Source organism: Microtus oregoni, unplaced genomic scaffold (assembly GCF_018167655.1).
Source record: "Microtus oregoni isolate MIOR12 unplaced genomic scaffold, Mior012 000019F_ref0000042, whole genome shotgun sequence".
In the NCBI taxonomy this organism is placed as follows: Eukaryota; Metazoa; Chordata; class Mammalia; order Rodentia; family Cricetidae; genus Microtus; species Microtus oregoni.
The window spans coordinates 36,637,494-36,661,683 of NW_024543078.1; the positions used below are offsets into that span (position 1 = coordinate 36,637,494).

Consider the following 24,190-nt stretch of genomic DNA (forward strand, 5'->3'; position numbering starts at 1 on the left):
ATCAAAAAAAAAAAGGTGGGTTTGTGGGCACTTCTGAGTTGAGCAACTGTGGCCCTGCTTTGAGACCACATACATATCATGTCAGCAGATACCTGGTTTTCTTAAGTGTGCTCCGTCCTGAACAAACTCAACACCTCCTGCCCTCTGCTGTCCATGGGTGGGAAAAGCACACTGGAGTCCACAGATCCATTATTCAAATGCTTGGGGGGCTGAACCTCCCCAGCTGTGTTGAGACACCAGTTCTCAGGCCGTGGACATCACTGCTTTAGCGTCAAATGAATCTAGGTTTCCAGACTGTTTCCTCTCTGGCAGCCTTGCTCTGTGACCCTGAGATGGTTTCTCAGCCCGAGTCTCCATCCCTGCCTTAGGGAAGCAGTGAGGATACCCATGTTCCCACACTGCTTACTACCCAGCAACCACTCATTCAAATATTAATTATATTAATAAGTGTGTGACTGACTGCAAAGCTCTGAGGACCAGAGAACAGTAAGTGCATATAAATTATACTTCTGGAACCTGCTATGTGCCCAAGTTGTTCTCCTTGGATCTTCAAGGGCCCAGCTATGTCAGTCATAATAATAGTTAATAACATACGCTAATAATTAATTGGCATTTCTGGGCTCTTTGAGGCCTAAAGAAATGTAATTATGAGGTTTCTCAATCCAAAAATACTATCATATCACACCATCGTATCTCCACTATATAGATTTGGAGTAAAATACATTTTCTTAGGAATAGTTTCTCTTTCATCAATTTTTAAAAACATTTTGTGTGTGTGTGTGTGTACCTCTGTGTGTGTGTGTGTCTGTGTGTGTGTGTCTGCAGAGGTCAGGAGAGGGTGTGGGGAATCCCCTGAAGCTGGAGCAAAGTTCACCTTTCTGAACCTTGTTTTATAAAACCAGGAAGTTGTTGGACATTTAGGTTTGGTATGTCAACACTTAGATTGAACTTGGCACAAGAGAGTCCACAATTGCTGTGACTTAGGCTACTCAGCTCCTAGCTGGAGCTGCCTGAAAGCATGGGACTTTTTATCCTGGTGACACTTCACCATGCTCAGGTGCATCTTTATCTCTGGACGTAAGCGGTTTCAGAGAAATGGGGGCTACCGCGTGGATCCGGTGTCTCAGAGATTGAAGAGCAGCCTGTGAGGCAGTCTGGGGTGGCAGTGTGTGAAAGGGGCATTGGAGATAGAGGCTGACATTTGGAGGCCAGGAAGAAGCCAATGAGTACAGAGTGAATGGGTACTGAAAATGGAAAAGTATTGGGGGGGGGGGGTCCTTGGCACGTAGTCCCTTCCCCTCTTGGGATATCAGTCCCCACATCTGTAAAGGGACAGTAATTGTGTTGCTCAGAGTCACTGTGAGTGCCGACGTGACTCAGGGCATGCTGCCCCATGCCCTGCGGAATGCTCCCAGCATCCCTGTCACATGGAAACGCATGCACACACTGCATGCACACATTCGTTCTTAATCTCTGCTCTAATATGCTCACCACTTCTGCCTACCAGGTCAGTCATTATTTGCAGTATAACGCTGGCAGTGATACCCCCTCCTCCTTGGTGTGTCACAGGAGAATGATTATAATCCCAGGTCACTAAGTTTCTGTGTTGGGATAGTGCCCAGAAAGCGCCCATCCACTAGTACCAGGGACTTAGCCAGTGATCGGTCACACATGTGATTTCCCCATGTTTTGGCAGCTTGTGGAAGTCCTTGAACCACACACGACTTCAGCAAGTAACAGACACACTAGACCCCTGCCCGCTGCTGTATTCCCGTCTACAGACACCCTCCCAAGGGTCCCATTCCAGAGCACAGTGAGGCCGATTAACAAAAACACATAAAATTCCTTTATTTCTGAGTCTCCCCTTGTAAGAGAGGTCTGGAAATAAAGGAGATTTAATACAAAATTACATAATTAGTCAAATACTTCTCGGTTAGGCTCTCTCTCTTGTGCAGAGAGACTAGTCCCGGCCAGCTAATAACCCCAGGGGACCCCAGGGTGGCACCAGGCATGACTGGGGAAGGCTAGGGGCCAGAGGCACCCTGGCAAGCCCTTCTGCAGCAGGGAGCCAGACCGGAAAGTGGGCAGGGTATGTCACCACCTTAAGAAGTCCCTAAGGAACTTCCAGAGCTTGGTGACCCAGAGATTGGCGCCGAGGTCGGACAGGTACTGGATCTCGGGCGTGAGCATGCGCCGGCAGAGCTGCTCGTGATGCGGCCCGATGCTCTTCTTGAGGTTGTAACCTAGGATGGACTTGACGCCCAGGGGCTGCCAGGGCTGCATAGCCGAGTCCTGGATGGCCTCGGCATCCACCGCTTGGCCGCCATCGATGCAGATGCGACGCATGCGCTCGTTGGCTTGGCGTAGCTCGGCCACCTCGCGCACCATGCGCTCGCGCCCGAAGGCCTCCACCTTTCGCCAGAAGCTGGCATTGAAGTGGCGGTAGAGGTGCACATCCAGCAGGTTCCAGGCGGTGGCACGGCGGTACAGCTCGCCCGAGAGCCGCGGCACCGGCGAGTCGCGCCGCGCGTTGAGCTTGAAGTACAGCACGTCCTCCAGATCCCAGCAGAGCAGCTCCCGGAGCAGCACCAGGGACTCGTCGAAGTACTCCTGCAGCAGCACCAGGTGGAAGCGGCGCTCCACCTCCAGGATGTGCTCCTGCACGCGTGGGCTGCCCGGGTCCAGGCCGCTGTCGTAGCCTAGGTCGAAGAAGAGTAGGTTGCGGAGGTAGTGCGCGTTGTAGCCGCTCGGGTCGTAGTAGCGATCGGGGTCCTGCAGGAACTCTGCCAGCTTGTCGTGGCTAGACAGCTTCCAGGTGAGCGGCACCAGGGACCCAAAATAATGGAAGGAAGACTCGAAGAGACGCGCAGGGTCGCGGATGACGGTGATGAAGGCAGCGCCGGGCCGCACCAGCCCGCGCACCTCTTCGTAGTGGAAGCGCATGTGGTTGCAGATGATGTTGAAGCAGGCCCCGGGTCGGTAGTCCTGCACCAGGCTGCGTGTGAAGTAGGACGGGTAGTGGAAGTCGTTGCGGCCATTGGGGAAGGCGAACTTGAGCCCATGCTTCTGGCCGAAGCGGAAGAGGATGTTGAGCAGCGTGCTGCTGGCGGTCTTGTGCGTCTTCATGAACACGATGTCTTGCCGAGGTTGGCACCTTCCGGCAGAGCCGTTGCCGGGAGTGGCCACCTCTGACTCACTGGGAGCAGGGGAGCAGGGCGCTGCGGGCTCCGAGGTCCTGGGGGAGACAGAGCGATGAAAAGCAGTCAGGGGCTTGCAGGTGACAGTCCCATGGGAGGGTCTGGTAGGAGCTTGATCTAGATCAGCCTGAGGGCCACGATCTACTAATGCAAGCCTGCAGGTTTGAACACTTTGCTTTGTGGGTGCTGGGTAAGCACTCTACCGAGCTGAAATTCCCCCTGCCCGAGATTGCTGGGTTTTTCGTGTGTGTGTGTGTGTGTGTGTGTGTGTGTGTGTGTGTGTGTATGGCGGCGGGGGAGGGGGTTAGTTGGTTATTACCAATATTTTTCAGGTTACCTTAATACCATTAACTGTGGTACAGGCTGCCCCAGATATATGCTGAGCAGCCGCATGGGGAGATGGGGCTGCTTAGGAAGAGGAACACAGTCACATAAGCCCAAATTTGAAAAGTTTGAATCAGGGCCCTAGGCCAGATGAGTGTTTGGGGACAAATCACACTCCATCTCTATCCTGGCCCCCACTGTGGCCTTGTGGGAGCCTCAGATTGGACACAGTGTTAGGCGGCACTCCCGCTCTGTGGGGCGGGATCTGCCCTTATCTCCACTTCGCTGAGGTACATAGTGAGGCCTGGGTGGCACCGAAGAGTTCTGCCAGAATGTCTGCCCCACGCAGCACGGTGCAGGTGGACCATGACCGGTACCCTGCCCTGCTCCCTCTGTTGGATGGCACTCACGTGAAGGCCACGTTGGGGTGGAGAGGCGGTACCACATAGGAGTAGAGCAGCAACAGGAAGCTGGTAAAGAGAGCGCCCAGCACCAGCCCCTTGGCCTTGGACTCCCAGGGCTTCTTCGACAGCAGAGGCATCTCAGAGAACTGCTAGGGACAGTACAGAAGAGCAGAAGGGTCAAGAGGTTAGTCTCATGGAGTCTCCACAGCTGCCAGGGCTCACAGTAGGGGCCTGCTTTTGCCAGCTCTGCGGACTCCCTGGCAGGATCCTGACAGGGTAGAGAGATAGAAGATAGCAGGCTCGAGGAGAGGAGGCAAAGGGGCAGAGAGAAAATCCTGCTGAGCACGGTGCTAACTCCTGACTGACTGGCAAGGTCATGGGAGTAGGCCTTTTGGGCTTTATAATGAATGCATTCCGAGGGACAAAAGAAGAACCCTCTTAGTCCTGTGCCCCAGGCCCGCTCATAGGGAAGTTTAGAATCTTTACTGTTTCAGAAGGCATAGCCAGCCTTCCTGTCTCCTGTACCACCCTCCCTGGTGAAAAAAAAAGAAAAGAAAAAAAAAGATATCTAGTTTATAGCTATGTTCAAAATACTGCATGGAAAGTAGTTATATTAAAAACTGCTAACTCAGCCGGGTGGTGGTAGCGCACGCCTTTAATCCCAGCACTCGGGAGGCAGAGGCAGGCGGATCTCTGTGAGTTCGAGGCCAGCCTGGTCTACAGGAGCTAGTTCCAGGACAGGCTCCAAAGCTACAAAGAAACCCTGTCTTGAAAAAAAAAAAAAAACCTGCTAACTCAGCTGGACGGTGGTGTCCTAGGCCCTTCTTTAATCCCAGCCCTTGGGAGTCAGAGGCAGGTGGATGTTTCTGAGTTTGAGGCCAGCCTGGTCTACAGAGTGAGTTCCAGGACAACCAGAGCTACACAGAGAAACAAACAGACAAAACCGCTAACTCACTGTAACGGGTGTCTTAGTGAGTTTTTGCTGTAGTATGCTTGTTTGGAGAGCAATTTGACCTGGATGCAGTGGCCTTGCCCACAGCAGACAGAGATGTGAGTGGTAATGAGGGAGGCTTCAGAACTGGAATCCAGGAGAGAGTGGAGGCTCGAGTAGGGGGACTTTTCCACTTTCCCACAGGTGTAAAGCCAAGGTCTGGAACTTTCCACTTCTCTCCCAGCTGATGCTCCCAAGCCCCCAAGGCGGCAGGAGGTCATACACGCTGCCCTGTGCCCGCATGCATGGCACGCTACCAAACGCATCTAGAGGCAGCACCGCCAGGCAGCCTCCATGGGAAAGTTACCTAAGGTGCCCACGGCTGCTTGCTGAGGGGAACCCTCCGGGCCCACCCCCAGAAAAGGTGGTAGCACTTGCTGAGCCTGTGGCTCATCAACTAGGAAGTTTGCCTTCCAGAAAAGGACAGAGAGAAGCAATTGTCAGAGGAAGAAACCACACAGGAGGGAATGTTTCCTCCTGCAACAATGGAGAAGCATCGCTCACTCTGTGAAGCTGGTAAAGGCTGGGGAGAGTGTTTCCAGAGGGCAGGGATGTCAAACGAGGGTCACCCACCTGTCACTATGGATAAGTGTGTCAAGTGTACAAAGGCATTGTGCCAATAGCAACTTGATTAGAAAGAGAGAGAACTTCCGTGAGCATCAGCAAAGGACAAAAGGGACATCATGTCTACCAGGCCCGTCCCAGAAGTCATGATGAAAAGGGAAGTGAGTTAACCAAAGAGCAACACGAGCTAGTTGCTCACTAACATGCTCAAGGCCCTTGGCCAATTCCCCAGCAAAGAAAAAAGGAGAAAAAGAAAGAAAAAGCCTGGCATCTGGGAGACTGGGCCAGTCTTAGCTACATGTCCAGTTTGAGAGCAACCTGAACGACATGAGGTCCTGTCTCACTCAACACATCAACAGAAGGTTGGAGAGATGGCTCGGCCATTAACCTCTAGGCTCATAACTAAACCTATATGAGTACTTGATGGGCTGGAGTTCAGTTCCCAGCACCCATATTGGGTGGCTCACGACTGCCTGTAACTCCAGCTTCCAGGGGATCCAGTGTCCCCTTCTAGACATTGTGGTCTCTCTCTCTCTCTCTCTCTCTCTCTCTCTCTCGCGCGCGCGCGCGCGTGCGCACACACACACACACACACACACACACACACACACACACTTTACAATAAATAAATCTTAGCCAGATAAAGTGGCACACACCTTTAATCCCAGCACTTGGGAGGCAGAGGCAGGTGGATTTCTGAGTTCAAGGCAGCCTGATCTATATAACTAGTTCCAGGCCAACCTGGCCTGCATAGTGACACCCTGACTTAAAAACCAAAATCCTAAAAATCAAAAGCAAAACAAACAAACAAAAAGCTATCGAAAATTCTAGAGTGGGGGCTAGAGAGATAGCTCAACGGTTAAGAGCACTGACTGCTCTTCCAGAGGACCAGGGTTCAATTCCCAGCACCCACATGGTGGTTCACAACTGTCTGTAACTCTTGTTCCAGTTCCTCTTTCACACAGGCAAAACAGAAGTGCACATTAAATAAATAAATAAATAATTTTTAAAAAAGAAAGAAAATCCTAGAGTGATACACACTACTCCTCCTGGTCCACATATGTCCCTAGGTAAATATATGTGAAAGTCTGGACAAAAGCAAAATGCAGTGATGGGCGTGGAATGTGAGTGTTTGTTACCAAAATTGCTTAGAACCAGAAATGTTTCTGATTTTGTACCTTTTATTTTGGAATATCTGCGTATGCTTAAAGAACTCTCTTGATGGGGCTGAGGCGATGGTATAGCTGGCAAAGTGCTTGCCAATCAAACATGAAGATGAACTCAATTTCTCTACCACCCACACTAAAAAACAAAAGCCAGGACTCTTGTTATCTTAGTGTTGGGGAGGCAGAGACAGGGGACCCTGGGGCTCAGTGACTGCTTAGAAGGTTTGGTGAGAGTCCTCGCCTCAAAAAGTAAGGCGGATGAAGTTTGGCAGTGTGGCACGTGCCTTTAATCCAGCACTCAGGAGGCAGAGGCAGGCGGGTCTCTGAGTTTGAGGCCAGCCTGGTCTACAGAGCGAGTTCTAGGACAGCCCAGGCTACACAGAGAAACCCTGTCTTGAGAAACAAACAAAAACATGTAAGGTGGAGCATTATCAGGGAAGAGACTTCATGCTGGCCTCTGACTCCATGTGCATACATAAACACATGCACATATGCACATGAGCATGTATATACGCATGAGAGAGACCTTGGTAACAGCCAAAACGTGAGCATGAGATTCATTTGCTATCTGCCTAGAATGCATAGCCAGAAAGAATTTTATGGTACTTGAAAATTCTGTTTGATTGTGACTTATCACATGAGGTGAGATATGGGATTTTCCACTTGTGGCATCATGTTGATATTCAAAACGTTTCAGATTTTAGATCATCTTCAGTATCAGATTTTGGGCTGAGGACACGCAGCCTGCGTTCTACATTTCCACAGTCTAATCCTCTGAACCTAGCTGGGAGGGGTACAGATATTTCTCTACATTACTCATTTTTACAATGGTTGCCTTTTAAAAAGGATCACAGACAATTTAATAAAAAAGGAAACATGCCAGGCGGTGGTGGTGCATGCCTTAAATCCCAGCACTCAGGAGGCAGAGGCAGGTGGATCTTCGTGAGTTTGAGGCCAGCCTGCTCTACAAGAGCTGGTTCCAACCTGATTTTCGATAAAGGAGCTAAAAGTATACAATGGAAAAAAGAGAGCATCTTCAACAAATTGTGCTGGCAAAACTGGATGTCAATCTGTAGAAGAATGAAAATAGATCCATATCTATCACCATGCACAAAACTCAAGTCCAAATGGATTAAAGACCTCAATATCAGTCCGAACACACTGAACCTGATAGAAGAGAAAGTGGGAAGTACTCTACAACACATGGGCACAGGAGACCACTTCCTACGTATAACCCCAGCAGCACAGACATTAAGGGCCTCATTGAATAAATGGGACCTCCTGAGACTGAGAAGCTTCTGTAAAGCAAAGGACACTGTCACTAAGACAAAAAGGCAACCCACTGACTGGGAGAAGATCTTCACCAACCACGCAACTGACAAAGGTCTGATCTCCAAAATATATAAAGAACTCAAGAAACTAGACCGTAAAAGGCTAATCAACCCAATTATAAAATGGGGCACTGAGCTGAACAGAGAATTCTCAACAGAAGAACTTCAAATGGCCAAAAGACACTTAAGGTCATGCTCAACTTCCTTAGCGATCAGGGAAATGCCAATCAAGACAACTTTAAGATACCATCTTACACCTGTCAGAATGGCTAAAATAAAAAAACACCAATGATAGCCTTGGCTGGAGAGGTTGTGGAGAAAGGGGTACACTCATCCATTGCTGGTGGGAATGCAAACTTGTGCAACCACTATGGAAAGCAGTGTGGCGGTTTCTCAGGAAATTCGGGATCAACCTACCCCTGGACCCAGCAATACCACTCTTGGGAATATACCCAAGAGAGGCCCTATCATACAACAAAAGTATATGCTCAACTATGTTCATAGCAGCATTGTTTGTAATAGCCAGAACCTGGAAACAACCTAGATGCCCTTCAATGGAAGAATGGATGAAGAAAGTATGGAATATATACATATTAGAGTATTACTCAGCAGTAAAAAACAAGGACTTCTTGAATTTTGCGTACAAATGGATGGAAATAGAAAACACCATCCTGAGTGAGGTAAGCCAGACCCAAAAAGAGGAACATGGGATGTACTCACTCATATTTGGTTTCTAGCCATAAATAAAGGACATTGAGCTTATAATTCGCGATCCTAGAGAAGCTAAATAAGAAGGTGAATCCAAAGACAAACATATAGGCATCCTCCTGAATTAAAGACAGAGACAGAGACTCACATTGGAGCACCGGACAGAAATCTCAAGGTCCAAATCAGGAGCAGAAGGAGAGGGAGCACGAGCAAGGAACTCAGGACCGCGAGGAGTACACCCACACACTGAGACAATGGGGATGTTCTATCGGGAATTCACCAAGGCCAGCTGGCCTGGGTCTGAAAAAGCATGGGATAAAACCGGACTTGCTGAACATAGTGGACAATGAGGACTACTGAGAACTCAAGAACAATGGCAATGGGCTTTTGATCCTACTGCACGTACTGGCTTTGGGGGAGCCTAGGCAGTTTGGATGCTCACCTTACTAAACCTGGATGGAGGTGGGCGGTCCTTGGACTTCCCACAGGTCAAGGAACCCTGATTGCTCTTCGAGCTGATGAGGGAGGGGGACTTGATCGGGGGAGGGGGAGGGAAGTGGGAGGCGGTGGCGGGGAGGAGGCAGAAATCCTTAATAAATAAATAAATTAAAAAAAAAAAGAGCTGGTTCCAGGACAGCCAGGGCTGTTACACAGAGAAACCCATCTCCAAAAACCAAAAATAAAATAATAATAATAATGAGGAGGTTTGGAGGTTTTGTTCTTTTTTTTCCCTAAGCAGTGTGGAGTTAACCTAGGTCTCCAGCATTCCAGGCAAGAACTCTACCACTGAGCTAGGCATGTGCTCACACTTTAAAGTTTACAAAACGCAAACCAGATGTGATGACACATGACAGTAATCCCGAGGGAAAGCCGTGGATCAAAAGTTCAGGCCAGCCTAGGCTACAATGTAAGACAGTACCACAAAAACAAGCTAAACCAAAACCCAGTCAGGAGGGGAAGGTGTGGACCTCAACAACTGCTTTGTTTATTTAGAGACAAGATCTCACTACGTAGTTCTGGCTGTCCTGAAACTCATTATGTGGACCAGGCTGGCCTCGAAGTCACTGAGATCTGTCTGCCTCTGCCTCCCGAGTACTGAGGCTACAGGTGGCGCCACCACCGCCAGGCTGGACCTCGGCATCAGGATCCCTCAAGGCTGGGCAGGGCTGGGCTTTAACAAGGACTGCGAACTAGCCGGAGATGCTTTCTCGGTTATAAACTGGAGAGAAGCTGAGGAGAGGAGTCTAGTTGAGGAACCTCCTGAGCGGTCGATATACTGGTATCACTAGCTGAACCCTCCTGAGTTCTGGGCACCGAGTGGCGATGCGGGGCTTGGGGGAGCTGCCCACGAACCAAGAAACTGCCACCAGCTCTCTGCTTCACGGGGCTCCGGAGAAAGCCGGCTCACAGACCAAGGCTCGGGCCCAGAACAGACAGCGAGCACAGGAGCTTAGTTTCTCTAGCGGGAGGGATCAAGATTCTCTTAGTTGGCTCTCGTAAGCCTGAGGGCCCACCCTGCCTCGGCAGCCCCACTCACCAGGGTACTCCTCCGGAACTCCGAGAAGCTGCAGTGGTGGAGGACTGGCAGTAGGGGGCAGACCAGCATCCTAAACTGCCAGGCAGGGGCTTTCTGGCCCACCCAGGACAGTGTGTTTCCCCCACACACAAAACGTCACTCATTCACTCATTCTCCTGTTTGGGTTTTCCCAAACCTCACCAGCTCCCTGCGTATACTGAGCCCTGATGGGACCACTAGTATCTCTGCCAGCAACTGATGCCACTCAGTGGGTACCATCACGTTGTACCATCACCCCGTTTTGTAGACGGAGGGGGGGGGGGGGAATGAGGCTTCAAGAGTTGACAGGGCTTGCTCAGGGTCACACAGCAGGTATAAGCAAGGCAGGATTTTGAGCCCATGTCTGTGGATCTCCTACATGCAGCATCCTGCTTTATAAATAGCGGCTATTTGTCTGAGGTCTATGAAGCCTGGGGCAAAGGAAGTGTCTGCCTTGCAAGGCAGATCAAGGCAACACCGGGGCCTCTGTCCTAGGAGGTGTCTGACGCTGGTGGGCAGAGCTAGCTGACAGTCAATATGCAGGCATGGGAAGTAGAAGGGACCCTGGTGGCTGGTTCTCCTGGGCCAGCCTTTCCTGAGGTGTTCAAGGTTCCTCACCCCCTAGTTGTCTAGTCTCTGTGAACTGAGCAACGAACCTCCTGAGACTGTCTGCTGCTGCCGATGGTGGGTCCCCAGTGGCCAAGGCAGGGAAGGCAGGCCCTTCTCTGCCCAAACTGGGGGAAACAAATGGGTTGGCTAGAACAACCCCAAAGCCACCCCGCTCCAAAGCCAGGTGATTAATCAGAGTATTAATTATTAATAGCATTGCCGATTAGCCATTGTCATCACTGTTGACAAGGGCCCAGTCCTGCCTCCCAGGAGAGGTACCTGCGCCCATAATCAGGAACAGGTGAGTCATCCCAGAGATGCCTGAGCCTAGCACTTGGTAGATGTTTAATAGAAGATGCCCCGTGGCCTGGGCATCTCGGGGGAGAACATGGATAAGACCCTTGGTCGGGCAGCTATCACCTCAGTGAGAGCCACACGGGGAGACAGCTCATGGTGAGACAGACTTTCTGTGAGGGTCATACATGACATGCATGTCAGAGGGCCCATGAAGGTTTGTTTAGTTGCGTATCTCTGTGGTAAAGAGTTTGCTTGGCACGCACAAGCCCCTGGGTTCTGTCTCCAGTACCAGGAATGGCAATGATAATGACTATATATGTATATATTTATATTGTTCCTTCACTGGGTGAGGTGGTGCATGCCTATGATCCAAGGACTCAGAAAGCTGAGGATTTTGAGTTGAAGGCCAGAGAGAGTGGGCTTCTGATCAAGACCTTGTCTCAAAGAGCCAAATGAATAAACTTCCCGTGTCCTGCCATGAGTGAGCCACACACGGAAGTCATATGTGAGGATCATGAACATGCATGTGAGAGCCACACAAGAGAGCTGGAAAGAGCCAGCAACCAGGCTAGGAATCTAGTTTTATTTAAAGCCCAGCTCTGGAGCCAGGCATAGCGGCATACACCTGTAATCCCAACAACTCAGGAGGCAGAGGCAGGAGGATGGCCAGATTGAGGACAAACTGGGCTAAACAGGGAGACCCTGTTTCAAGAAATTAAATACGAGGCAAGCAGGATGGCTCAGCAGGCAAAGGTGCTTGCTCCCAAGACTGACAATTGAAGCTTGATTCCCAGGTCCAGAAGTTGTCTTCTGATCTCCTCTTCCCCATAATAACTACTCTCTCTCTCTCTCTCTCTCTCTCTCTCTCTCTCTCTCTCACACACACACACACACACACACACACACACACACACACACTCCAGCTTGCTGTATGCCCTAAGCAAGGCTGTTTCCTTCTCTGGGTCTTAAATTTCTCCTCCAAAATAATACTAATGTTCTGTCCCTATGTTTCAGATGGAACATGCAGGCACGGGGCTGGCACTGGGCAGACATTTGCTGAACTGAGTTATCATGACCCCCCAGGGTCCTGGCCTGGTCCCATCCAGCTGTGTACCCGCCAGTCCGAAACAGAGTCTTACAGTGGACCTTAGAACTAGGTTTCCAGAGAAGCAGGGAGGTCAAACCTCAGAGAAGGCAAGAGTATCCTCAAGGTCACACAGCCCAGGGGAAGTAGGAAGCATGACTAGAATCTGGGTTCCCTACCTCCTCTGCCCATGCTGGTGACAGACCAGGGTACTAGGACATATGGTTCTCTTGTCATTTTCCTCACCTATCCCTGTTCTCGTGGGTGACCCCAGCCACAGCTGCGCGATAACTGGTAGCAAGCCAGACTCCACATCCTCCAGTTCAGCTAGGACCCTGCAGGACAGAAGGAGAAGCAGGACTCACCCACTACAACCTGCACACTGTAAAACTTGCCCGAGATGGTAAGGCTGCTGGAGGGAGTTACCACTGCGCAGATCCCCTGCTCTCTGTGCTGGGACGGAGGGGACACACTCACCTTGGGCTGCGACTAGCCGCCCCTTTCCTCTTCCAACACCCAGGCTGCCTCTGCAGTCAGAGACAAGAATGCTCTAATGATACCCAGCCGGCGGCTGGTTGGCTCCTTCCATCCCCCTCCAGTGCCTATGAATATTTATGAGCGTCCTCCCTGGGGATAATGAACGGAATGCCCAGGTGGTGCCCTTGTCTTCTTATTGTCCTCCGACTGGCCCCGCCCCTCTCTAGACCCCAACAGCCAGGTAGTTCATTTACCCAAGGGCTCAGCTACTAGTTCAATTCTAGATGCCCTTGGGCCAAGGGCACAGCTGTTGCGTGCTTGAAGGCTAGTGGTTGGGGGCGCCGGACTGGAAGATGAACTGATCCACCTGAGGGCAGCTCATTCAAGCCTCTTGGCTGCTCTATGGGTTCATCACAAAAAAAGAAAGTTAGGCAGAATAGGGAACAACAAAGTCACAGGCCAAATACACACTTGCCAGGAGCTTAGACCTGGAGATAATATATATTATTATATAATATACATCGAGAGAGAGAGAGAGAGAGAGAACAACAGATACTATCAGCACCCATTGTTGCAGGTGGGGAGGGTCATGAGATTGAGGCCAGCCTGGACCACATACTGAAACCTTGTCCAAAACTTAAAATAAGGGGTCACGTGTGGAAGCCATCTCACTAGCCAGCATACTTTTGTTTTAACTCGCTTTCCCATTCTCTACTGACAAATCGTGACCATCTTCTTGTGATCACCATAGACTTTAAGCTGTTGTGCCCACAGATATTACAGAGGGTGCATGTCCTGCCCAGAGGGGGGGCTCCTGGGGGAGAAAGCAGACAGGGGTGGTAGAGAAAACAGCAGCAGCGAGGACATCTGATCCAGTAGGGGAAGGGGTTAAAAAGGGGCGCCCTCAGGAGGCTCTCCAGTTTCCAAAGACAGTTTCTTTTCTCCATGGTAACACAGCCTATAAATCCCATCCTCCCTTACAGTTGATTCCCATGTACTGAATCAGAGCCAATGAAATACGAGCATTAAGACAGCAAATGAGGTTGGGGGCGGGTCTTTGGTAAAGGTGATTTCTCTCCAGAGGCTCCCAGATCCTGTACAAGCTACCTTTGTTGTTGTTGTTGTTGTTGTTGTGTCTTTGACAGGGTCTCATTGTGAAACCCTTGCTGGTCTAGAACTCACTGTTTAGACCAAGCTGGCCTTGAACTCATAGAGATCATAGCCTCTGCCTTCCACTGGAACTAAAGCCATGGTTGGGTAGCTTTTATTGTCAGTCTGACACAAACCTAGACACACCTGGGGGGAGGGACCCTCAATTGAAGAACTCTCCACCTGACTGATCTGTGGTCATGTCTGGGTGCAGAGGGCTGGCATTTTCTTCCTTGCTAATTGATGTAGAAGGTCCCGCCCAAAGTGGGAAATAGCGTGCTTAAGTGGGTGGGCTTGGGAAGGTTGCTGAGCTTGGCCTGGGAATGAGGCCAAACAGTGGTCTCTGCTTCACTGCTCCTGCCTGAGCGCGTTCCTTCCTCAGCTCTCCCAGCGATGGACTGTAACCCGTAAGCTAAAATAAACCCTTTCCTCCACACATTGCTTTTGATCCTGGTGTTTACCACAGCAACAGAAACCTAACTAGAACAGAAATTGGTGCCGGAAAACAGGACTGTTGCTATGACAGATCTGACCGTGGCATTTTTGGCAGGAAGAATTGTGGAAGGGTTTGGAACTTTGAGCTGGAAAAGTCAAGGAGCGCTCAGAGATTGACGGGCTGGTTTGTGGGAAGCTGGAAGGCAATGCTGAGAGAAATGCAGACAGTGGAGGCCTGAGTTATGACGGTTCATCATGGCTGGTCATGTAATGTTTCAGATTAAGGATCTGTGGAAGCAAAGTCTTTGCTTTACTGGGACAGTTGATGCTTGTTAACCAGGGTTGAGAAATTAGGTGTGATTAAGAAGGGACATTGAGGCAAACTCTTCTGAAAGTACTTCCTCAGGGTCAGCACACAGAAGCTGTGGTCCAGTGAGGTCAATATTGCATCTCAAGCTGATAGCCAATTATCTGTGGGGTATTTTTTTTTTTATCATATAAGAGGACTCAGCCCACTCTGGGCAGTACCATCCCTAGGAAGAAAGCAAACTAGAATAGACCTTTTATGTCCATTTCACGGACAAAAAAACTTAGGTCCAGAGATTAAAAGAGGTGCTTAGTACACACTGTAAAGAATGAATGCATTCATAAGGGCAAAACTGTAATTTGTACTTAGGTTAAGGGGTCTGAAATGATACCAAATGTAAAATGTATTTCCTCAAGGAATGGGGTCACTTGCCATCAATAACACTTTTGACTTGGTAAATACAATGTGACTATATAGCATTCACATTTTATCATAGTCTGTATTACTTTGGGGAAAAGTAAAAATTTATAAATAATGGGACAGTAAGATAGCTCAGCAGATAAAGGTGTTTGCCCTTGAGCTTGATCCCCAGAACCCATATGGTGGAGGGGGAGGCAATTCCTGAAAGTTGCCCTCTGACATACACATCACACACACACACACCCAACAAATAAAGACTAAAAATAGGTTTATTGCCATAGTAGAAGCCAGGCCACACCTTGGTTTGGAGGCAGGCATACTGCTCTTTCCAAACCTGAGCATTCTGAATTGGAAGGCATAGCCAATGATAGACCAGCAAGCGTGGGGTACTCATGGACGGTTTGATTGGGAGAGGTTAGACCTCCTGGACCTGCAAGGATCCAGAAACTTCTTCACCGTGAGGCTCTCTGGAGTTTATCATCCAATGGGGTGTTTTGTCTGCACCCTAGTTTGCTGGCTCACAGGATCCCTCCGAGCTGGCAGCCCTGGCATCTTAGCAGCCTTACTGGCCCTTGGCTGGAGTCACGGTGCCAATGGTTTCTAGGCCTGGCAGCTGACATGGGGTGGTCTTTCATGATTCAGATGCAGTTCCTTTTTCTTTGTTTTTCAAGACAGAGTTTCTCTGTATAACCCTGGCTGTTTCGGAACTTGATTTGTAGACCGAACTGGTCTTAAACTCACAGAAATCTGCCTGCCTCTGCCTTCCAAGTACTGGGATTAAAGGCGTGGACCACCATTACCCATTGTCAGATGCAATTCTTAATGTCAGAGTATCAATATCACCTGCACCTTCCTTCTTTTCCCCTCAGGTCTCCTCCTCCTTTTTCTTTTCCTTTCTTCGTTTCTTTTGTGTGTGTGTGCGTGTGTGCATATGTGCCTGTGTGTGTGTGTATGTGAGCGCATGTGCGCGCGCGTGTGTGTTTGTGACTGGTCTGGTCTGTTTTGGTCTGGTCTCACTATGTTCCTGATTGACTTCAAACTGGCTATCCTCATGCCTTGATTTCCTGATGCTAGAAATACAGACATGTGTCACCATGTCTAGCAACCTATTGTTTCAATAGGCAAACACACAATTGCAGTACGCACACCACACACCAGAACCTCTCAGTATTATATGCAGCCCCATGTATCAGGTGGAGAAACAAGTCCAGTAACCATGGCAACAACAGAACACATTCACAGTTCTTTTTGAGACACTCCCCTGTCCATGCAAAATCACCACCTTTCCTGATAGCAGATCCAAGCACAAAACAGCTCTGGCAGGAAGTGGCTAGTCACAGGTGCCAGTTAAAAGTCAAGCCACTACCTTAGTTCTCTAAACACATAGATACCCAGGACTGAGCATGGAGGAGTTAGCAATAAATATCAGTACGTTATAATATTCCTGCCATATTGTTTACAGTCTGAAGATACACTTGCTTGCATAAACACATGGCATGGAGAAAAAGTCTTACAGAGGCATTGTTGATGCCACACACCATGCCCAGGATAAGCACACCCACTGCTCCATTCCTGCATTCAGGCCTCAGTACAGCCTGCTCCAGAGTTCCCCAGTAGGGTGGTCTCTGTCAAGAGGCTCCCTTTTTCCTGACAGAGGTGCAGCCATGCTGTCTCTTGTTGGGAAGATCAAAAACTGTGAGGCATGCAGGGTCCTCTGCTCAGTGCCTGGCACACTGCAATGTGCCTTAGATCATTCTGGATCAATATTCATACCACCCTACCCTTCCAATGACCTATGCTTTCCCATGTTTTATACCCAGCTTCCCTCAACACTCACATTCCATGCCTGGCAAAATTAAGGCAGACAGGGAGGGCTTACCCAGTGTCCCAGCCAATGTATTATGGAGGGCCGAATCTCTCTGCCCCAGAGGATAGCGTGTGGGAAGGCAGATAACTCCTGGAAAATTCTTTTAGTTCCCACCTCATGACTCCAGAGGTCTCCTGTCAGGTGATTCTTGGGGACACTTCCATTCCATCCTGCCTCGTCCTCTCTACAGTCATTCACATTTCTTATGGAGTCAAAGCAAAGCAGGAAGCTTGTCAGACTGGGCGGTGGTGGCACACACCTTTGATCCCGGCACTTGGGAGGTAGGTGGATCTCTGCTCTTGAGACCCAGCCTGATCTACAGAGTGAATTTCAGAACCACCAGGGCTATACAGAGAAAACCTATCCCCCAAAACAAAAACAAATTTGTCACAAGCCACAGACTGGATGTTATAATCTGCTGGCCTGGTTTGTCACCTGGGTACCCTGTCCCTTTAAGAGACAATCCCTGCCTACTCCCAACCCCCCCCTTTTCTGCTGAGGCAAATGGACCCTCTTACTCTCACACTCTCTCTCTCTCTCTCTCTCTCTCTCTCTCTCTCTCTGCCCTTCTTCTGCCTCTCCCTTCTTTCCACTTTCTCTCCTTCCCCCTTCTCCCCTTTCCTTCCCCCTCCACAACCCACTAAATAAACTCTATACCCAAACTCTCTCTCTGCGTTATATATCTGTCTCTCACCTGCTGTGGTCTCCTACCCACCAAGGGAACTCTCTGAGGCTTCGGGTGGCCCGCCACTGCCCCCCGTGGGACCAGTCCCTCACTACCATATGTTTGTTAATGATAACATTGGTGCTGTGACTCAGCCAGACTCTCTCCACATTCTCTCCAATCTGTGGGTGAGCCAGCTGAGGACATGTGGGGGACCCTGGATTCAGGACCATTTTCCAACACTTGTCAGGCTGTCCTTTGCAGCTGAGGACTACTAGGGATCCTATAATCTTCTAACTCTTTTTCTATATGGTCTTTTTTCCAACTTAAAAATTGCTGGAGTTCTTTTTATCTTTTCTCTCTCTCTCTCTCTCTCTCTCTCTCTCTCTCTCTCTCTTCGTTTTTCGAGACAAGGTTTCTCTGTGGCTTTGGAGCCTGTCCTGGAACTAGCTCTTGTAGACCAGGCTATCCTCAAATTCAGAGATCCGCCTGCCTCTGCCTGTGCTGGGATTAAAGGCGTGTGCCACCACCGCCCTGCAAAATTGCTGGAATTCTACACTCAGCATCAAACGGTAGGTTCCTTGCACATATCTGGTCATGCCTCCATGAGTATGCAACCACTCAGCAGAGGTTCCTCTACGTAAAAACAGCCCAGTATTGGTCAACCACTGGCCCATTGAGCTTAAAGCCCCTCACTCGGGCCTTTGGCTCTACGTGACAATGTAGGGGTTCAGTTTGTGCCCACCCATTCTCATGGCCTGGACTTTGAGTGATGACCCAAAGTTCAGCTTGAGCCAGGGTCCATGCTGAACTTCTGGGACACTGGAGTTTGGTCTCTGAATCTTCTCACTTTACTCATGGAGGCTGTGCCAACCCATCCTCAGATAATCAAGCTACTTATCTGCCTATTATCAGCTTATATTCTGCCAGTGATTGCTAGTTGGAAATGCAGCCTGCTTTTTTATGTTTTTCTATCTGCTTTCTATTCCCAGCGTGTAATCACACCCATGCTAAACTGTCACTCTCAGCTTGTGGGCTGGGCTCTGGTTACCTATTTGGTCCACCATCGGCCCCCTACCTCATGCTGCCTCCCACCTCAGTGGCGGAATCTGTCTCTCTTTCATTCACGCAGCCCTTCTAGCAGCTCACTTCCCAACTTTGTCAGTCCGCCGGGACAATTGGTGAGACTGCTCCCTTTTAGGCCTAGAGCCTCTCGCACGCACGACTGCCCTTTCTCGGGCTCTGCCCTAGCACAGCCTCGCTGATCAGTGAGTGCCTTCATTATTCGGGTCCACAGCCCCTGGGACCTATGGATCCTTTCAGGGATACCGTTCCTTCCCTTCTGGCCTAGGGCCTCTCAGGACACTGCCCTTTCTAGTCCCTGTTATCTTGTGGACAATGGATAACGACCTGAGTCAGTTGTTTATTTTTCTGCCTCACCCATGGGAAACGGGCTGACACTTCTAACTTCTACCAGCGCACGGCTAAATGTAAAGAGTTACACCACATGGACAGCCATGGCTGCTGCCATTTTCTTTGAGCTTAACAAAGGGAGGAGTCGGAGGTTCCGCCCCTAGCCAAAGAATGCGAGCAGCAGGCTCTCCATGTGATCATGGTCCCGCTCCTAGCCAGCTTCCTCTCACTTTTTATTTAACTTTATGCGGAACTTAAATTCAACTGTGTGTAAATGTATGCATTCTTACTGTTAAATGTTTTAAGTTCATTATATTTTATTCCAGACTAAGAAAGCAATAAGTCACATATTTTAAATTGGTCTTTGACAAAATTTGTCTTTGACAAAAATGCTGTATATGTAATCCAACCCTGCTGTAAAATACATTAAGTTGCTCTCCACTAGTGTCAGTCCCACCGTTAAAGCTTCTATTACAAACAGTTCTTTCTTCCTTGTCTTTCAAAAGTACAAGTCTCACCTGTTAAGTTGAGAGCCAGGACAGTTAAACTTGGACTCAGTTCTCCAGGCAGATCCTACGCTGTAATTATAACTTATTTATACCTGATAAACAGCTGCTCAGAGATCTGGGGAATATGGCATTTAAATGTTTAATTATTAAAAGGCTTTTCATAACAGAGAGACAGGTTGGCTCCTAGCAGCAGCACCCTACTTCCTCGAAAGAAGACGGAACAATGTCCATCTACAATTCGCTTCATCAAACGAAAGCGCTAACTACTGGACGAAACTGCCTTTCATCTAAACCGAAGAATCACTGGAATTGACAGCCTCGCTGCTCAGGTCAAGGTAGGCGTGTCTTCTACAGATTTCTTAGCCCACGGCATCTTCTGGAGTCTGGCAGGCCCTGCTTCTAACATCAGAAGGCAAACACAGCCCTGATACCCCTGCCCTCAACAATTATGGAGGACCCTGAGGAGTAGCTCTAGGTAACCAACCAAGTAAGTTTTCTATCGTTTTTAATCAATAACTCAAGTAAAATTTTATCCTTCTCCAAGAACTCTGATACAATTTGACAGCTGAGAGGTTTTGTCAGTTTAAAAAGAACAAATTTCAGTACAACTTCTTAACATGTTCTTAATAAAAGGTGTTTTAACGTATACAAATGCAATTATTAAAGTGTGTATCTGCAAGTTATAAAGGTATGAAGACAAATACAAGTTATCAAATTTCTCTCTCACACTGCCTTTCATAGTGTTAAAGATATTTTTCATCATGCAAAAACATCTGTCACAGTCATTCTGACATTCCGCCATCCCAATTCCCTCAACCTGCTATGCCTAACTTCCAGCCTTTTTTTTTTAAATATTTATTTATTATGTATACAATATTCTGTCTGTATGTATGCCTGCAGGCCAGAAGAGGGCACCAGATCTCATTACAGATGGTTGTAAGCCACCATGTGGTTGCTGGGAATTGAACTCAGGACCTTTGGAAGAGCAGGCAATGCTCTTAACCTCTGAGCCATCTCTCCAGCCCACTTCCAGCCTTTTTATTTTAAGAAAAAGATGGGACTGTTATAATCTACTGGCCTGGTCTGTCACCTAGGTACCCTGTCCCTTTAAGAGACAAGTCCTGCCCACTCCCAACCCCCCCCCCCCAACCCCCCTTCCTGCTGAGGCAAGAGGACCCTCTCTCTCACCCTCTCTCTCTCTGCCCTTTTTCTAGAGAGGCAGCTTCTGCCTCATCCCCTTCTCCCCTTCCCCTTCTCCCCTTCCCTTCCCCCTCCATAACCCACTACATAAACTCTATACCCACACTCTCTCTCCGCATGATGTATCTGTCTGTCTCTCACCTGCCATGGTCTCCCACCCACCAAGGGGACCTACTGAGGCCCTGGGTGGCCCGCCACTGCCCCTTGTGGGACGGCTGCCCCTCATGGGACTGGCCTCTGGTCCACCATGTCTTTATAAATGATAACACTGGGGCCAGAGTCCCACTGTTTGTGGGCCACTCTCCCAGGTGACTCACTGCCCTTCTGCGCAGGACAGCTTACTCTTGCCTGGAGACAGTGTAGTAAACAGACCTATCTGTTGCTGGATGACATGTGGGCACAGAACCCATTAAGGGAGAAGCAGAGGAAGCAGGCACTCCATGTCTGTGGGGAGCTTCCTTTGGGCAGAGCTAAGGGCTGGGAGCAACTGTTTCTGCTTTTGTGTACCTGCTCACTCACCAATGTCAGGCAAGGGGGAGGGTTGGTGAAGCCTAGGAAGATCAAACAAGTAGGACCCTAGTTTGGGCAGGGTTAGGGTCCTGAAATGAGGACGACAAAAATTCCTGTGACTTGGAGTGAACTCTGCCACTTCTGAACTGTGTGACCTTAGTCTCTAATTTTCCCGAGCAACCGACCTGCTTGATTCCTGAATTTCCTCCAGATAAATAGCAATGGTGCCTCGCAGGGCACAGGCACAGTGCAGGGAAGGCTGGGGTGGCTGCACTGACCACAGGACCCACTGGTCACCTCCTCAGAAGAGGTTGAGTTCTTCTGATTGGATCTCCCTCCACACCTTTTTCCTCTGGACGATTTCCATGGCACCATCACCACAGAAACCTCAGGTGTCAGGTATCAGGCCTGCTGCCCATCCTAACGTGGATGGCTGCAGCCAGATGTGTGCCTGTCACTATAGACAGCTAGGGAACAAGGAGGGGCTCCATTGGGAAGCAACGATTATGCTCTGTGCTGCCCTTCTGCTAAGGGAGTAGACCAACCTGCAGAACCCTTCATGGAGCACTGGCTCAGGACTCCGGAACTGCAACTGTATATAGGAGCTTTTCTGTCCTAGCTGAAGAGTCTCTCCTTGGTGGCCTCATCTCCTCAGGAGCCCGTATCCAAGGGACCTTCCCCAAGCACAAGAGTCTGTCACTGCCCACGGTCCCCAGTCTCGGTTTTGAGAGCCCCTCCTGGGAAAGGCAGGTAAAGGGAGATTCCGGCCGGCCGGCCCCTCCTTCTCCACTAGGGCCCAGGCCACGAGGTCCGAGAGGATTAATCATTGACGGATTCACAGTTTCAGCAGAGTGCAGCAGCGGGCACTCAAGCCCCACCCACCCCACTTTTAGGATTCCCGGGGTCTGATGGGGAGGGGCACCCAGGCAAGCAACCAGCCTGAGCCTGCAGGACACAGTGCCGGTGAAGTATGCCCTGCAACACTCCTGTACCCCTCGCTGGGCGAGCATGCGATCCCATTTTGGCTAAGGAGGCAGTGCAGGCGGGGTGCTCAGGTAGGAGAATGAGGCAGGACACAGCCAGCCTGAGTGCTGGACCTCCCGACATACCTTGGCCCGGTTCTCCTTGGGCTCGGGGTGGCAGGGGTCGCCCCGGCCCGCGCCGCCGCCGCCGGGGCGCTCACTGGGCGGCGGGGCGCACTCGCCGGGGCCCCGTGCTCTGCCAGGCCTGGTCCATGCCCCCGCCCCGCCGCCGCAGCGGCTGCCGCACCCGCTCTCGCCACTCACGGCCAGGTGAGGCCAGCAGCCTGGCCCGGCCCCTGGCTTCACGGCCAATGGGCGACACGGCCCCTTCCCCCATCCTGTCCCCTGCGCGCCTGCCCGAGAGGCACAGAAGCTGTATTCAACTCCCTGGGGCTCAATATCGCGCCCCCGCCGCCGGCCCAACAAGGCCCATTTGTCTCCCAAGGGCCAAGGAGACCATTGTCCTGCCGCCAGTCCCAGAAGGGAATAGAGGGTGCCTGGGGCTTGGTGGTAGTGTTGGGGAGGGGTGCCTGGGCTCAGGGAAAAGGCGGCAGAACTAGTTGCCAGCCTTTTATTGAGAGTGCTGAAACTCCTCGGGATCCAGTGGAACATAGGCCTTCCTAGCTCCCCCTGGGGAGGCCAGAAACACATTTTGGTACCCAAGGAAAACAGGCAGAAGAGCCAGGATCCCTGGGCCTACCCAGGGAAGGAGCTTGGCTCCAAAGGCTGTCACTTCAACGGTTCCGGTTCTGCTAACTTCCCTTTTAAGAATGCCCATCCTCAAGAGCGCTGTGCAAATAGGAAGTGGGTGACTGTCTAGGTTCAGGCTGTCCTTCGTTCCAAAGCAGAACCAAGGACGGGAACTAGTCTGGAGTTAGACCCAGTTTGGGCAGTACAAAACCAGCTGACCATCCAGTTGAGCATGGGCCACGTCAGAGCCCCACTGCCCCCGACATTTCTAGGCAACTCTGGAATGGGGAAAATTCCACATCAGCCTGGCTGCCAGGCATTCTTCCATATCTGATGGGCTTTCCTTTGTCCATGTGAACCCTAGATACACATATACCCATGCAGGCCTGAGTCATCTCCTGGGCTCCAAAAGTCCCAACCCTTTGGTTCTTGCCTCCCCCAACTGCCACGTCAGAGCTGGCTTCAGACAGAATCCTCTCATCCCACATCTATAGTGAGACCATCAGTTTGGGGGCGGCCTTAAACTGGATTCTCGAGTTCACAAGCCACACTTCTCCTCTCAACTTTCTGCTATATATTCTCTCTACCTGCCGGCCCCACCTCTCCTTTCTCCTGCCTCACTATTGGACGTTTAAAGCTGTATCAGACCATCAGGTGTTCTAGACAGGTAAAGTATCACAGCTTCACAGAGTTAAATAAATGCAACATAAAAGTAACACACCTTAACATAATATTCCCCAACAGGTTACCAGCTGGGATACCAGCACACCTGAATGGAAAGTTGTAGAGGCCCAAAAATGTGAGCCTATTTCCATGTTGACCAAAGGTCAGAGAGCTGGGACTCATCTCTAGTTCCTTCAGAGTTATTGTGCTTCTACCTCAAACAAAGGTTCCACCTAGATTTAGATCAGAGTTCTGCTCTCTCAAAGTTATTGTCAACAGGTGTGGCTAAAAGCCAGACCTTATACTTCAGGAATAGAGAAGTAGATATGTTTCTACCTGAAACAAAAGTCTAAGGATCCAACTAAGGGTCCAGTTCCTTTACAAAAATAACTTTGGATTCCACTCAGGGAATTTGCCTACAGAATGTTTTGGTCTAGGGTGTGAGCGTGTTTTGTTCTAGCAACAGAATGTTTAATTATGGATGTAGCCTGCAACCTTCAATTGGTATGTTCATTTCCTTGTATCATGTTAATGCAGTTTTTTTGTCTTACTCTTACCTTTTGGGGTCAGGGGTATTTAAAGCAATTGGAAATTAAACACGAGTGAATTCCAGTACTCACTGGAACTTCCTCCA

At 49.9% G+C, this 24,190-nt stretch overlaps 1 protein-coding gene across 9 annotated transcripts; it reads right to left on the reverse strand.

The window, feature by feature from the left end:
* Nucleotides 1–1,884: 1,884 nt before the first annotated feature.
* LOC121459637 (galactosylceramide sulfotransferase) lies at nt 1,885–22,520 on the reverse strand. Of its 9 annotated transcripts, none has more exons than XM_041669542.1 (4): nt 22,291–22,520; nt 12,477–12,565; nt 3,932–4,071; nt 1,885–3,235 (listed from the first exon to the last, which is right to left on the reverse strand). In XM_041669542.1, the coding sequence occupies exons 3-4, from the start codon at nt 4,060–4,062 to the stop codon at nt 2,095–2,097; spliced, it is 1,272 nt and encodes a 423-aa protein (XP_041525476.1). In that variant the 5' UTR covers nt 4,063–4,071; nt 12,477–12,565; nt 22,291–22,520; the 3' UTR covers nt 1,885–2,094. The 9 variants fall into 9 exon arrangements, with proteins under 9 accessions (XP_041525476.1, XP_041525480.1, XP_041525477.1 ...); XM_041669546.1 differs by having other exon boundaries at nt 3,932–4,074; XM_041669543.1 differs by lacking the exon at nt 22,291–22,520 and adding an exon at nt 12,708–12,738.
* Between the last annotated feature and the right edge of the window lie 1,670 nt (nt 22,521–24,190).